Source organism: Sphaerodactylus townsendi, linkage group LG14, assembly GCF_021028975.2.
Source record: "Sphaerodactylus townsendi isolate TG3544 linkage group LG14, MPM_Stown_v2.3, whole genome shotgun sequence".
Classification (NCBI taxonomy): Eukaryota; Metazoa; Chordata; class Lepidosauria; order Squamata; family Sphaerodactylidae; genus Sphaerodactylus; species Sphaerodactylus townsendi.
The window spans coordinates 44,615,788-44,629,880 of record NC_059438.1 but is presented as its reverse complement, the minus strand read 5'-3'; the positions used below and the strand labels follow the sequence as shown (position 1 = coordinate 44,629,880).

General features: G+C 48.6%; 1 protein-coding gene across 1 annotated transcript in view; it reads right to left on the bottom strand.

Moving 5' to 3' along the window:
- The window catches only part of LOC125443354 (sodium-dependent neutral amino acid transporter B(0)AT1-like), a 37,612-nt gene extending 24,491 nt beyond the window's left edge, over positions 1-13,121 (bottom strand). Inside the window, exons 1-4 of the mRNA XM_048515378.1 lie at positions 12,962-13,121; positions 8,754-8,952; positions 8,372-8,580; positions 1,858-2,039 (exon numbers count right to left, since the gene is read on the bottom strand). Of these exons, the coding sequence (XP_048371335.1) occupies positions 1,858-2,039; positions 8,372-8,580; positions 8,754-8,952; positions 12,962-13,121 (750 nt within the window). The remainder of the gene's footprint in view (positions 1-1,857; positions 2,040-8,371; positions 8,581-8,753; positions 8,953-12,961) is intronic.
- Between the last annotated feature and the right edge of the window lie 972 nt (positions 13,122-14,093).

Here is a 14,093-nt window from a genome sequence, read left to right as displayed (position 1 = left end):
TCGACAGTGGAATTCACTGCCTCGGAGTGTGGTGGACTCTCCTTCTTTGGAGATTTTAAACAGAGGCTGGATGAACATGTGTTGGGAGTGCTTTGATTGTGTTTTCCTGCATGGCAGGGGATTGGACTTGATGGCCCTTGTGGTCTCTTCCAACTCTATGATTCTATGAAATGTCACCTACAAACCCCAGAGGAGAGGTGTGGTGGTGGTAGTCGGGGACTCCATGCTAAGAAGCAGCAATTTGCAGGCCTGACAAGATGTATCGAGAGGTGTGCTATCTCCCTGGGGCAAAAATCCATGATGTCCCAGAGAGTCTGGGAAGGCTTGTCAAGTCCACTGTTATCCCTTCCTCTTAATCCTGTGAGCAGGTCCACGACTTAAATCCTGGGAACCAGGTTGAGAGCACCTGGGCAAAAATTAAGGGAGCGGGGAAAACCAGTGCTCTCATTGTGGGGGGTCTATTACAGACACCCAAGCCAGACTGAAGAGTTGGATGATGCCTTCCTGGAGCAGATGACCCAACTTTCAGAAAGGAAAGAAGTAGTAGTAATTCAGTCATCCTGATATTTGCTGGGAGTCACTCTGCCAAGACAACAATTTCCTCACTTGCCTTGCACACAATTTCATGGTCCAGTAGGTGGATGAGGCTACAAGGGGATTGGCTATTTTAGATCTGCTCCTAACCAATAATGATAACCTGATTAACAGGGTGGAAGTGGTAGGATCCTTAGGTGGGAGTGACCACGTTCTCCTGGACTTCGTTATACAATGGAAAGGGGATGCCAAGTCTAGTCGGACACACATTGTAGATTTTAAGATAGCTAATTTCAGTAAGCTTAAGAAACTACTGGGTGTGGTCCCATGGTTAAGAATATTTATTTATTTATTTATTTATTTTCGATTTATTATACCGCCCCATCCCCGTAGGGCTCTGGGCGGTGTACAATACAATGCACATATACAGATAAAAATGCACGTATACAAGTAAAATAACTAAAACCATTAAAAGCAGCAGTAAAATAAAAACTAGTAGAAAGATTAAAACTAACACGCAATGGCGTCCGACAGATCCATTTCCAAACCCTCTTTCAGGGGGAAGATCAGCAAACCCCAGATGGCAAAGGCACTGATGTAAAGGCCATGGGGGGGGGGGGGGGCACTAAATACTAAAAGAGAAGGGAGTACACGTTGGATGGGAGTTTCTAAAAAGTGAGACCTTGAAGGCACAATTTCAAACAGTTCCAATGAGGAGGAAAAATGGGAGGTGTCTAAAGAAACCAGGATGGAATTCTAAAGAACACTCAAGTGAGCTGAGATATAAAATGGACATTTACAAGAAATGGAAAAGGGGAATTCAAACAAATATCCAAGGCATGTAAGGAGAAAGTCAGAAAAGCCCAAGCTCACAATGAGCTCAGACTTGAAAGATTTTAAAAACAATAAAAAGGGATTTTTTGGTATTATGACTGTGACAGGATAGAATGCGCCCGGGGACATGTGACAAATCGGCCCCTGGACCTCCCCTAGACTACTCTGTTCAGTTCTGGGCACCACAGTTAAGAAGGACCAGCCAGAACATGTCCAGAGGAGGGCAGCCAAAATGGTAAAAGGTCTGGAATCCATGACCTACGAAGAGGGACATTACATTCCACTGAGATCCTCCCCTACTCAAACTCCCAAATCCATAGGAATTTCCTGACTCAGAATTGCTAGCTCTAGTTGGTGCCACCATGAGCAAACAGAGCCAGACCCCACCAGCCACACTGGCGCTGAGCACTTTGCAGGAGCTGTTCCAAAAGTCCAGAAAGAAAACATGAGGAGCAGGCCTACCCCATCCCCCCCCCCGAAAATGAGTACCTTTCCTGTTGTTTCAATGCCTCTGATTGTGCACACGTACAGCACTGCCCAGGCACACAGCAAGCACAAGAGCAGCCACCACTGGACTGTTCCAGAATCGTCAATGGAAGAGGTAATGTTCAATGTCTGCCGGTACCAAAAATAATCCACAGGAGAGCTCTCAGCACATTCCTGGATGTAACCTGAAACCAAAGAGTGTTCAGCCACAGCATGGTCCAGGGGGAAGTTTCTCTGAACAAGCCCCATGGAGATGGAAGAGTACATAAGAACATAAGAACAAGAGTCCATCCTGCTGGATCAGACCAGAGCATCTAGTCCAGCACTCTGCTATTCGCAGTGCCCCACCAGGTGCCTTTGGAGCTCACATGCAGGATGTGAAAGCAATGGCCTTCTGCGGCTGCTGCTGCTCCCAATTGCAATCTGAGATCAAGGAGGATCAAGATTGGTAGCCATAGATCAACTTCTCCTCCATAAATCTGTACAAGCCCTTTTTAAAGCTATCCAGGTTCGTGGCCATCACCACCTCCTGTGGCAGCATATTCCAAACACCAATCACGTGTCGCGTGAAGAAGTGGTTCCTTTTATTAGTCCTAATTCTTCCCCCCAGCATTTTCAATGAATGCCCCCTGGTTCTAGTATTGTGAGAAAGGGAGAAAAATTTCTCTCTGTCAACATTTTCTACCTCATGCATAATTTTATAGACTTTAATCATATCCCCCCTCAGACGTCTCCTCTCCAAACTAAAGAGTCCCAAACGCTGCAGCCTCTCCTCATAAGGAAGGTGCTCCAATCCCTCAATCATCCTTATTGCCCTTCTCTGCACTTTTTCTATCTCTTCGATATCCTTTTTCAGATGTGGCGACCAGAACTGAACACAGTACTCCAAGTGTGGTCGCACCACTGCTTTATATAAGGGCATAACAATCTTTGCAGTTTGATTATCAACTCCTTTCCTAATGATCCCCAGCATAGAGTTTGCCTTTTTCACAGCTGCCATGCATTGAGTTGACATTCCCATGGAACTATCAACTAAGACACCCAAATCCCTTTCCTGGTCTGTGACTGATAGCGCTGACCCCTGTAGCATGTATGTGAAGTTTGGATTTTTTGCCATTTCTTAGCCCACTCACCTCCTCTTGGGTGAAGACAGATGCAAAGAATTCATTTAGCTTCTCTGCAATCTCCCTATCATCTTTTAGCACACCTTTTGTTCCTTTATCATCTAATGGGCCTACTGCTTCCCTAGCTGGCTTCCTACTTTTGATGTACTTGAAGAACTGTTTGTTGCTGGTCTTGATGTTCGCAGCCATGCGTTCCTCATAACCCTTTTTTGCCTCCCTTACAGCTAACTTGCTTCTCTTTTGCCACCATTTGTGTTCCCTCTGGTATTCTTCATCAGTCAAGTTGGACTTCCATTTTCTAAAAGACATCTTCTTTTTTCTGATAATTTCCTCAACCTCCCTTGTTAACCATAATGGCTCTCTTTTGGACTGGGTGCTGCTTTTCCTAACCTGCGGAACACATTCCAGCTGAGCTTTTATTACTGTGTTTTTAAATAACCTCCAAGCATCTTGGACAGTTGTGACTCTCTTGATTTTCCCTTTTAGCTTCCGGCGCACTATCCCCCTCATCTTTGAGAAATTTCCCTTTCTGTAGGCAAATGTAACTACATTAGTAGTTGTCACTTGTTCGCATGCAGAGATACTGAATCTGACAGCATTGTGGTTGCTGTTCCCTACGGCTCAACAACACTGACTTCCCACACCAGGTCCTGGATCCCACATAGAATTAGATCTAGGATCACCTCTCCCCTGGTTGGTTCCACAACCATCTGCTCTAAGCCACAGTCATTTAGCATATCCAGGAATGCTCTCTCCTTACTATGACCTGAACATGCATTTTTCCAGTTTATGTGGGGATAGTTAAAATTGCCCATTGCCACTACATTTTTGCTTTTGTTGGCCTCTCTAATTTCTTTTTCCATCTCAGAATCCTCTTGTGCGCTTTGGTCAGGGGGACGATAATATACTCCTAATGTTAAACTATGCTTCACCCCTGGTATTGATATCCATAGTGCTTCTGTAGAGGAATCAGCTCCCCCTGCATTGTCTATTTTATGTGACACTATGCTCTCTTTGACGTAGAGGGCAACCCCACCCCCAATATGCCCTGTCCTATCCTTCCTGTAGAGCCTGTAACCTGGGATAACACCATCCCACTAGTTCTCCTCATTCCACCATGTCTCTGTGATGCCCACTATATCAAAGTCCTCCTTCAAAACTCTGTACTCCAGCTCCCCCATTTTAAGTCGAAGGCTTCTACTATTAGCTTAGAGACACCTTTATACTCTGTCTCTGTCCCTAACCTGGGATTTATGTGTTTTGCCCTCCAACCTTTTGTAGACACTATCACTTATCACATTGCTATGTTCCTCGCTTGTATGTGGTTCATTTAGAAAAACCTCCCTCTCTGTCTGCATCCCCATAGATACTGTATTCCGAACCGAAGTCACCTCAGCTCCTGTCGGCTTTCCCCCAAGGATCAGTTTAAAAGCTGTTCTGCCACCTTTTTAATGTTGAGCGCCAGCAGCCTGGTTCCTCTTTGGTTAAGATGAAGCCCGTCTCTTTTGTACAGGCCTGCCTTGTCCCAAAAGGTTCTGAGAAATCTGAAACCCTCTGCCTTACACCACCTTCTCATCCATGCATTGAGACCCTGTATCTCCGCTTGCCTAGCTCGCCCTGCGCGTGGAACAGGTAGCATTTCGGAGAATGCCACCTTGGGGGTCCTGGATTTTAACCTGTTTCCTAGCAGCCTAAATTTAGCTTCCAGAACCTCCCGGCTATATTTCCCAATGTCATTGGTACCAAAGTGGACCACAACTGCTGATTCCACCCCAGCACTGTCTAACAGCCTATCTAGACAAAGCGTGACATCCACAACCTTCACACCAGGCAGGCAAGTCACCATGTGGTCAACACGCCTCTCACAAACCCAACTCTCTATATTCCTAATGATCGAATCACCCACTACAAGGAGCCCCCCACCTCACCGAGGGGTATCCTCAGTGCGAGAGGATATCTGACCACCAGCTAAGGAAGGGGTCCCATCTAAGGGAGCATCTTCCACCACCTCAGACTGGCACCCTCCGTCACCCAGACTCTCATTCTCCATTCACCCAGACTCTCCATTCACCCAGACTCTCCATTCACCCAGACACCTCCATTCACCCAGACTCTCATTCTCCACACCTTGGGAGTGGGACCCGGCTGTTAGGTCCCTGAAAGCCTCGTTTGTTGCCCTCTCTGCCTCTCTCAGCTTCTCCAGGCCTGCCACCTTGGCTTCAAGAGAACGCACACGTTCCTTGAGTGCCAAGAGCTCATTGCAGAGGGCACAACCACGACTTCTGTCCTAGTGGCAGATAGTCATACATGTGACACTCAGTGCAAAACACTGGAAAGCCCCCCCCCCCGTTGGCTTCCTGCCTTCATATCTAATTTTGTTTAGATATTCAAATACTGATTTTAATTAGTGCCTCCTTAAGGTTTCTGTACCTTCTACTATCCCTTAAAATACGTTCTTATTTAGTAAAACACCTGAAAAGATTTAAAAATTTGAGAAGCCCCACCTCTCAGCAGCCCCACCAATCAGCAGCCCCAGGACAAGGAGGAAAAAAAGAGAAAACCCCTGTTTAAAATACACTGTTTAAGAGATGTGGCTTTGAGAAAAGCCCGCTGAAAAGAAAAACCAGAGTTCACTCAGCCCTTTCTGGCCCACTCTTTTTCTCCACTGCTACTCTTCTCTGCTGGTTCCAGAGACTAACTGAAAAGATTTTAAAATTTGAGAAGCCCCACCTCTCAGCAGCCCCACCAATCAGCAGCCTCAGCAGCCTCCACCAATCAGCAGCCCCAGGACAAGGAGAAAAAAGAGAAAGCCCCTGTTTACCACCCAAATTTGATGAGGTTAGGTTCAAGCGGTCCAAAGTTATGGACCCCTAAAGGGGGTGCCCCATCCCCCAATGTTTCCAATGGGAGCTAACAGGAGATGGGGACTACCCGTTTGAGAGTCCATAACTCTGGCCCCCCAGAACCTAACTTCACCAAATTGTCCGAAATTGGGCATATTCGGACAAAAATTCGGACAAAAATTGTCCGAATATGTCCTGCCCAAATATGAACAAATCCAAATGCAAGGTATTCCTACTTTTGGGGTATTTTTGGTGTTTTTTGACCTGCACGGGGCGCATTTTTAAAGCTAGCAGTACCAAAATTAGTCTGTCATCCGAAGACTGTCCTGATGATACGAACCAGGTTTGGTGAGATTTTGTTCAGGGGGGGCCAAAGTTATGGACCCCTAAAGGGGGTGCCCCATCCCCCAATGGTTCCAAAGGGAGCTAACAGGAGATGGGGGCTACCCATTTGAGGGTCCATAACTCTGGCCCCCCTGAACGTAACTTCACCAAACTTGGGTGGTATCATAACAATAGTTAACAGGTGATACCCTGAAATTTTGGTGTCACTAGATTTAAAAATACACCCCTGACTGGCACCCCAAGAAATTTGCCCAAGATTCTTTGTTTTGCAATGCCTCCAGCCGGTCGATCCCCACTTGCCCAGCCGCATCAGGGAGGCACCCTGAGTTCCAGGCCTGTGCGCCCTGCTTCTTCCAAGCGCCGGATCTCACTGGAAGAAAACGCCCCCCACCGCCGCTGCCTAAAATCTTTGCCTGCATTGCGGCGGGGAGGGCCACATCGCTGCATCTTGCCCTGCCAAAAGCACTTCAACCCCAGCTACTTCCACCCCGGTGGCCAAACCAGCCAAGTCGTTAAAGCTGCCGCCGAAAGGGGGTGCCCGTGCAGCGGATCCCCATGCTGATGGAGGGGAGCAGCCGATCCCCTGGGAGCCTCCCAAACCGGAACAGGTGAGTGATGCCATCATTCTGCCCCTTGTTCTGACTAACGGGCCTGGGTGCCCAAAATTAATGGTTCAAGCCCTAGTTGACACCGGCTGCTCTCATTGTTTAATACACCCCCGCTCAGTGGAAGCCCTTGGTCTGCGGCCTGTTTTATTAACGGAGACTATTCAGTTTGATCAAATGGATGGCAGTCCCCCATTACTAAAGTTGGTCGATATCAAAAAAATTCAGTAAAATTCGGATTTGGATGTTTTGGGGCATAAAATGATTTGTATGCCCGAATCCAAATCATAGCCAATTCAGATACGCCCGAAAATTTGGGTAAATCCAAAAAATTCGGGTCAGTTTTATTTTTTATTTTTTTGATGTTTTTACACGTTTTGGCCTGCAGGGGGTGCATTTTTAAAGCTAGCAGCACCAAACTTTCAGAATATCATCCGGAGACTGTCCTGATGATTCTCCCCAAGTTTGATGAAGGTTGGTTCAGGGGGGAAGTTATTGATCCTCAAAAGGGGTGCCCCAATCCCCCATCATTTCCAATGGGAGCTAACAGGAGATGGGGGCTACACTTTTGAAGGTCCATAACTTTGGACCCCTGAACCAAACGTCACCAAATTTGGAGAGTATCATAAGGAAAGTACTAGTATGATACCCTGAAATTTTGGTGACAATAACTCTAAAACTGCGCCCCTCACAGTCACCCAAAAAAATTCCCCAGATTCTGTGCTCTGTAAGCTGCTGAAGGGACGACTTTACCCCATGAGCCCTGCTGAGGATGCTGAACTGCGGGCATTCTTGGATAAGAATTTGGTGCGTGGGTTCATCTGGAGGGCGCGGAGCAGTTTAGCAGCCCCGGTACCGTTTGTAAAGAAGAAGAAGGGTTCTTTACAGCTTTGCACTGATTACAGAGGTCTCAACGTGGTTTCTGCCTCTAACAAGTACCCGTTGCCCCTTATAAAGGATTTACTTGCCAATCTTGGTTCCGGTCGCATTTTTATGAAGTTGGACTTACGCGAGGCTTATTACCGAGTGCGGATGGCTGAGGGCCATGAACATTTGACTGCCTTTAATACTCGTTATGGACAATATGAATATTTAATTATGCCGTTTGGCCTCACAGTGTTTCAAAGCCTAATGAATGGAATTTTGGATGATTTGTTGTTTAAAGGCGTTGTTGTTTATTTGGATGATGTCCTGATTTATTCCAAAGATGAACAGTCTCACATTGCCCTTGTTCATGAGGTCTTGTCCCAGTTGTTAGCAAATTCCCTGTATGTAAAGCTCTCTAAATGTGCTTTTCATAAGCCTCAGTTGGATTTTCTGGGCTACCGCATCTCTGCTGCTGGTTTGGAAATGGACCCAGCCAAGGTGGCTGATGTTATGGCTTGGGCTCCTCCTAGAACTTGCAAACAACTCCAGTCCTTTCTAGGTTTTGCTAATTTCTACCGGGATTTCATTCCTCACTTCTCCTCTCTGGCGCTCCCTCTGACGGACCTGCTGCGCACGAAAGGGGGGGGGGCGCAGCGGCCTCCCACCCTGGAGCTCCTCTACCCTGGGGCCCCGCTTGCCAGGCTGTTTTTGATTCCCTGAAGGCCGCTTTCACCTCTGAACCTGTTCTTGCCCACCCCAACCCCTCTTTGCTTTTTGTTGCCCATGTTGATGCTTCGGACAAAGCTCTGGGGGCTGCCTTGCTCCAGTGGGGGGCGGATGGGCATCTTCACCCCTGCGCTTACCTCTCCCGCAAGTTCTCGGGTGTGGCATTGAATTGGACTGTTGGTGATAAGGAAACCTGTGCTATCAAAGTTGCTCTTACTGTGTGGAGGCATTTTTTAGAGGGAGTGGAGCACCCCTTCGAGGTCTGGACTGATCATAAAAATCTGGCTGTTCTCTGCTCCCCAGGCCGGCTTTCCACCAAACAACTGCATTGGGCAGAATTTTTCACGTGCTTTCGTTTTACAGTGCATTTTTTCCCGGGCAAAACCAACCATTTGGCTGACGCCCTTTCCTGCTTGCCAGAGGGGGAGGAGCGCAAGATGGATTCTTCATTCTCCTGCACTATTCTCTCCCCCTCCCACTTGAGCTTGGCTGTTACCCAATCGCAGGCAAAGGCAGATTCCCCGCCATCTGTTGCTCCTCCCAGCCACCTCCTCTCCGCCTTCTTGGAGGCTGGAAAATCCTCAGTCCCTGAGGGCGGTGATGATTTAAACTTGCGTGACAGAGTTTGGTGCCGTGGCTCGCTGCTGTATGTGCCGCTCCAGTTGCGTTCTCAAATCTACCAGGGGCATGATTCCAAGTCGGCCGGTCATTTTGGTTTTGTGAAAACACTACATTTGCTTCGCAGGCAGTTTTGGTGGAAGACTATGTGTAGGGACATTGTGGTTTATATTAAAGGATGCTCTGTTTGTGCTATGGTGAAAACAATTCCAGGAAAGCCCCATGGATCATTACAGGATATTACTTTGCCCAATGAGCCCTGGCAGGTGATCTCAATGGACTTTATTACGGACTTGCCTTTGAGTCATGGCAAAACGGTGATTTGGACTGTGGTTGATCTATTCTCTAAGCAGGCTCATTTTATTCCATGTGCTTCCATTCCCACTGCCCAGAAACTGGCTGAACTGTTTATGCTGCATATTTATAGATTGCATTCTGCTCCCAAGAAAATAATCATGGACAGGGGGGCCCAGTTTGTCTCCCGCTTTTGGAGGGCATTCATGAAGTTGTTGGGCATTGAACATGGGGTGTCTTCAGCATTTCACCCCCATCCGATGGAGATAGTGAGAGATCTCAACAGACTTTGGAACAGTATCTAAGGTGTTATGTGAACTATCAGCAGGATGATTGGGTTGACCTCCTGCCCTATGCGGAATATGCCTACAATAACTCTGTACATAGCAGCACAGGCAAGACTCCTTTTGAGGTGGTTCATGGCCATTCAGCACCTCCTTTGCCCATGCTTCCTTTGGGGGATGCTCCTGCACCTGAACTTAAGGACTGGATGCAGTCCGTTGCTGAGCAATGGCCCCAGATTGTAAAAGCACTTCAAGAAGCTAGAGACTCCTACAAGCGACAGGCTGATAAACACAGACGTGACTTCCCTCTAGTGGTAGTAGATATGGTGTACCTCTCCACAAAAAACCTTCGGGGCATACATAGGCCCTCAAAACTAAGTGCCAAGCATATAGGGCCCTTTAAGATTGTCAGGGTGATCAATAAGGTGACTGCTGAGCTGGATCTGCCTAATGCATTGCATAAAATACACCCTGTGTTTCATTGCAGCTTACTGAAGATGAGCTCACCCGGTGTCTCGCATCCCAATATGATGGTTCCTCCTCCGGTTCTGATTAATGGGACTAGACATTATGAACTTTCTGACATTCTTGATTCTCGCATCTATCGGAACCGCTTGCAGTATTTGGTCTCTTGAAAAGGTTGTTTACCTGGGCAGAATGAATGGATCTTTGCTGAAAATGTTAAAGCCCCCCGCCTCGTTAGAGCTTTTCATCGATGCTGCCCAAGCAAGCCGGGGGGAGGGCCCTAGAGGGAGTGGAATGTCGGGAGGCCTGTTTATTGTAAGGAATTCCGAAAGAAGCAGAAATAAAAGGCATTGGTTCAAAATCCGTTTATTCAGACACTTCAGAAAGCACACATACATGGGATGGCAAGACTGCCCGCTCCCGCCTAAACTACAGGTTATAAACGTCCCCCCCCCCTTACCACCCAGTCTCATTCTCATGGGAACGGAATGCTAGTTTCAAACATCTACGATAAGGCCACTAGCAAGGTTACTATAGCAGAATCTGGCTTCTCGCCCGGCCGAAGGAATTCTGTCAAGGCCGGACGGCAATCAGAAGGGCGAACTCAACCGGCATCTTTACACTCTGCTTCCCCTAAGAATGCCCCCCCCTTTCCCTCCCGGCTTATGAGGGAAGGCTTTATGAAAAGCATCAATTAATGACGGGGCGTCGATGTTCTCAGCATAAATCCATTGATTATGGCCGGATGAATACCCAACCCAAGAAACCAAATACTGCAGACGTTTGTGGGAAAAACGGGAGTCCAGGATAGCGTCGATTTCGTAATGCTTATGGCCATCAATTATAACCGGTGGGGGTGTCTCCGGAGGGCCGTGCCAGACATCGGAAGCGGGAGCCTCCTTGAGCAAGCTGGAATGAAAGACGGGATGAATGTTACTTAAAGAGTTAGGCAGTTCTAAACGGGCAGTAACATCATTAATCACTTTTGTAATCCGAAAGGGCCCCACGAATTTCTTGCCAAGTTTGGAGTACTTGTGTACATCTCTAAGATTTTTGGTCGATAAATAAACCCATGCCCCAACACGTAAGGGAAACTCTGAGCGATGTTTGTCCGCCTGCGTTTTTTGCGATTCTTGGGCTTGTACTAGGGAAGACTGTACCGTTTTCCAGCCCTCCGCTAGGGAAGAAATCCATTGATTGAATTCCGGAGGTTGCAATGCTTCCGTAGGTAGTTGGGGCAGGGGGGGAAAGGACCGACCAGAGACAATTTCGAACGGGGTTTTCTTGGTGCTGCTATGAATTGCATTATTATAAGCATACTCTGCAAAAGGGAGCAACTCGCACCAATTGTCCTGATGATAGTTGGTGTAACAACATAAATATTGTTCTAGCGTTCTGTTGGTCCTTTCCGACTGACCGTCACTTTGAACGTGGTAGAGGCGGCACCGGGTTGCTCCCCAACAACTCCAGGAACGCCTTCCAAAACTTAGAAATGAATTGGGGCCCGCGGTCGGATACCACCTTGTCAGGAGAGGAATGCAGACGTAGATATGTTGAATAAACAACCGGGCCAATTTGGGATGGATGGGATGGTAGTGCAAGGAATGAAATGTGCCTCGCTTGGAGAAAAAAGATCCCACCACCACCCATAAAACATGGTGTTACCATGGCTTTCCGGCAGGTCTGTGATGAAATCCATTGGGAGATGACTCTGCCAGGGTCGAGATACAGCAACGGGAGGGGTTGCAACAGTCCTTGGGGCTTCTTCCGGGTATTGATTTGGCTTCCAGCTAACAGACCCGAACACCCCTTGATATAAGTCTACCAATGTCTTTGCGCATTGAGCCCCCACCAAAACTGACGACGTGCACAAATGTAAAGTCTTTAGGGAACCCAAAGTGTCCTGCCTGACGAGCATCATGACACGTCAGCGGAGGAACTCTGCTTCCGCGAAGTGCTGAGGCCGGAACGCATTCAGCACACCCCCCCTTTTCCAAACACCATCCTCTAAACGTAGCTGTGAGTCAAATTCCTCTGCTGGCAGATCTTGGAGCCCCGCCTCCATGAATTGTTGCAGGAAGGGGAGATGTGATGTCCTGAACGGCTGGAGGGCAGAGAAGCGGAGACCTGGGAGGCGGGTGACAGCCAACCCCAATTGGGAGGGGGGGTGAGAATGGAGTGCGTGGGATAGCTCCGTAGCGAAGCCTCCCCTTCCCCTGGGAGACGGTGACAGGCGCATCAGCCAGTTTGTTGCTTTTACCAGGGAAAAAATGAACTGTGAAGGAGAATCTGGAGAAGAAATCCGCCCAATGTAACTGTTTCGCGGACATTTTGAGGGGGGTGGAAGGGCTGCCAGATTTTTGTGATCGGACCAGACCTGAAATGGGTGTTTGGCACCTTCCAACCAATGGCGCCAAGTGCTCAGTGCTGCTTTGATGGCTGCAGTCTCTTTATCCCCTACTGTCCAATTCAGTTTGAGACCTGAAAACTTTTTTGATAAGTAAGCACACTGTAAAGGATTCAATGGTGTTGATGGTGAAGTGTAACCTTTGAGTGCATCTCCCACAGCCCGGCGATGGGCCAGATTGCATCGGCGGAGACTTTATCTTTGCGCGGGAGATGAAGTCTCCGTCTCCCATGGAAGCAGGAAGGGGATGGGGTGAATGGCATTATAACCTGTGCGCTTCATGGCGGGGAAGTGTCATTCCTGCCACTCGCGCGGTACTTGAGCTTTCTAAAGATGTCTTAATAAAGCTGGACTTTTTTACTCCCAAAGCCCTTTTATTTCATGCCGTCTATAGGAATTCCTTTACATTGTGGCAGGAAACCTAATTCATCTATGTTATTCTTGTGCAGTGGACCTCTTGTCTTGGCGCATGGAGAGGTTGAATGTTACTGGCGAAGCTGTCGCGGTAGCTCCCAAAGAGGGTCTCGACCTTTCCCTTCTGGATCTGGAGGAGACCGAGCAGGGCTTGAACGGGCCTCGCTGGTGGCTCTTTCTGCGTCCCTGCGTATCAGCTTACGAGAAGTCTTCCTTTTACTCCGCCACAGTTGGAACGAGGGACGGGATTTTACGACGACGATGGGGACTTCCATGAGTGCGCTTGGGGCGCTGTCCATGGATCGAGCGCCTGTGGATCGGATTTCTACCCGTTTTAGGTGGATTACAAACCCTCAGATGCAACCTGTCGCATGGGAGGAGACTGGGCTTTGACCACCTTTCATCTTGCGGCAACCCAGGAGTCCATTGAATCGATTCCTGGACTCTCAGTATTTTGAGTGATGCTCCCAAGGAACTACACACCGTGGGTAATAACAGCACTGCGGGGCCCGGCCCAAAGCGACACCGGACTCAACCTGGAATTGGGAGGGGTATCCCGTGCACGCGTTCCCCAATCGGACTCCCCCCCCCCATCCCCGGGTCCGGGCTGCATCGCGATCCTGAGGAGTGCCTCCTCGAGGAGCCACCGGTGGCCTACGGGCGGGCTCACGGTAAGTCTCCTTCGAGGGGCTTTCGCCTTCCTGGATGGACGAAGAGTCTGAAGAAAGCCTGCATTCCCAGCCGGACCGGGTTTCCCTCTCCCATCGAGAGAAGACTGGGATGTATGTGAAGTAGGGCGACCGAGATGCCCAAGCTGCATGGAAACCTCGTGAAGCGCTTAAGTAGCTATGGGAGGAAGGAACGGGCACAGTTACGCAGCAAGAGCGCCAAAACCCTGCAGAGGGACCGGGAACAGCAACGCGAAAGAAGTCCAGGCTCGAGAAGTTGGACCCCGTTACAAAGAGCAGCGCTTCCAACGGCAATAATATGCCCAGAATCTGTCCAGTCCATGATAAAGTCCTGGAACAGTCTCAGACTGGATTTTACAACGGCAACGCCTAAAGCCGCTTCAGGCGCTTCTGCGCACGCAAAGTGAACTCACTGAAGCCCTTAAACCGGACCCTTAACTGCTTAAATTAGGGCGAGAAAAGCTGCTTTGCATGCGCATCTCAAGATGCATTGACTCTCAGCAAGGAGAGGGAGCTGGCTGCTTTGGAGAGGGAACTAAGGAGGCAGCAGACCAGGGC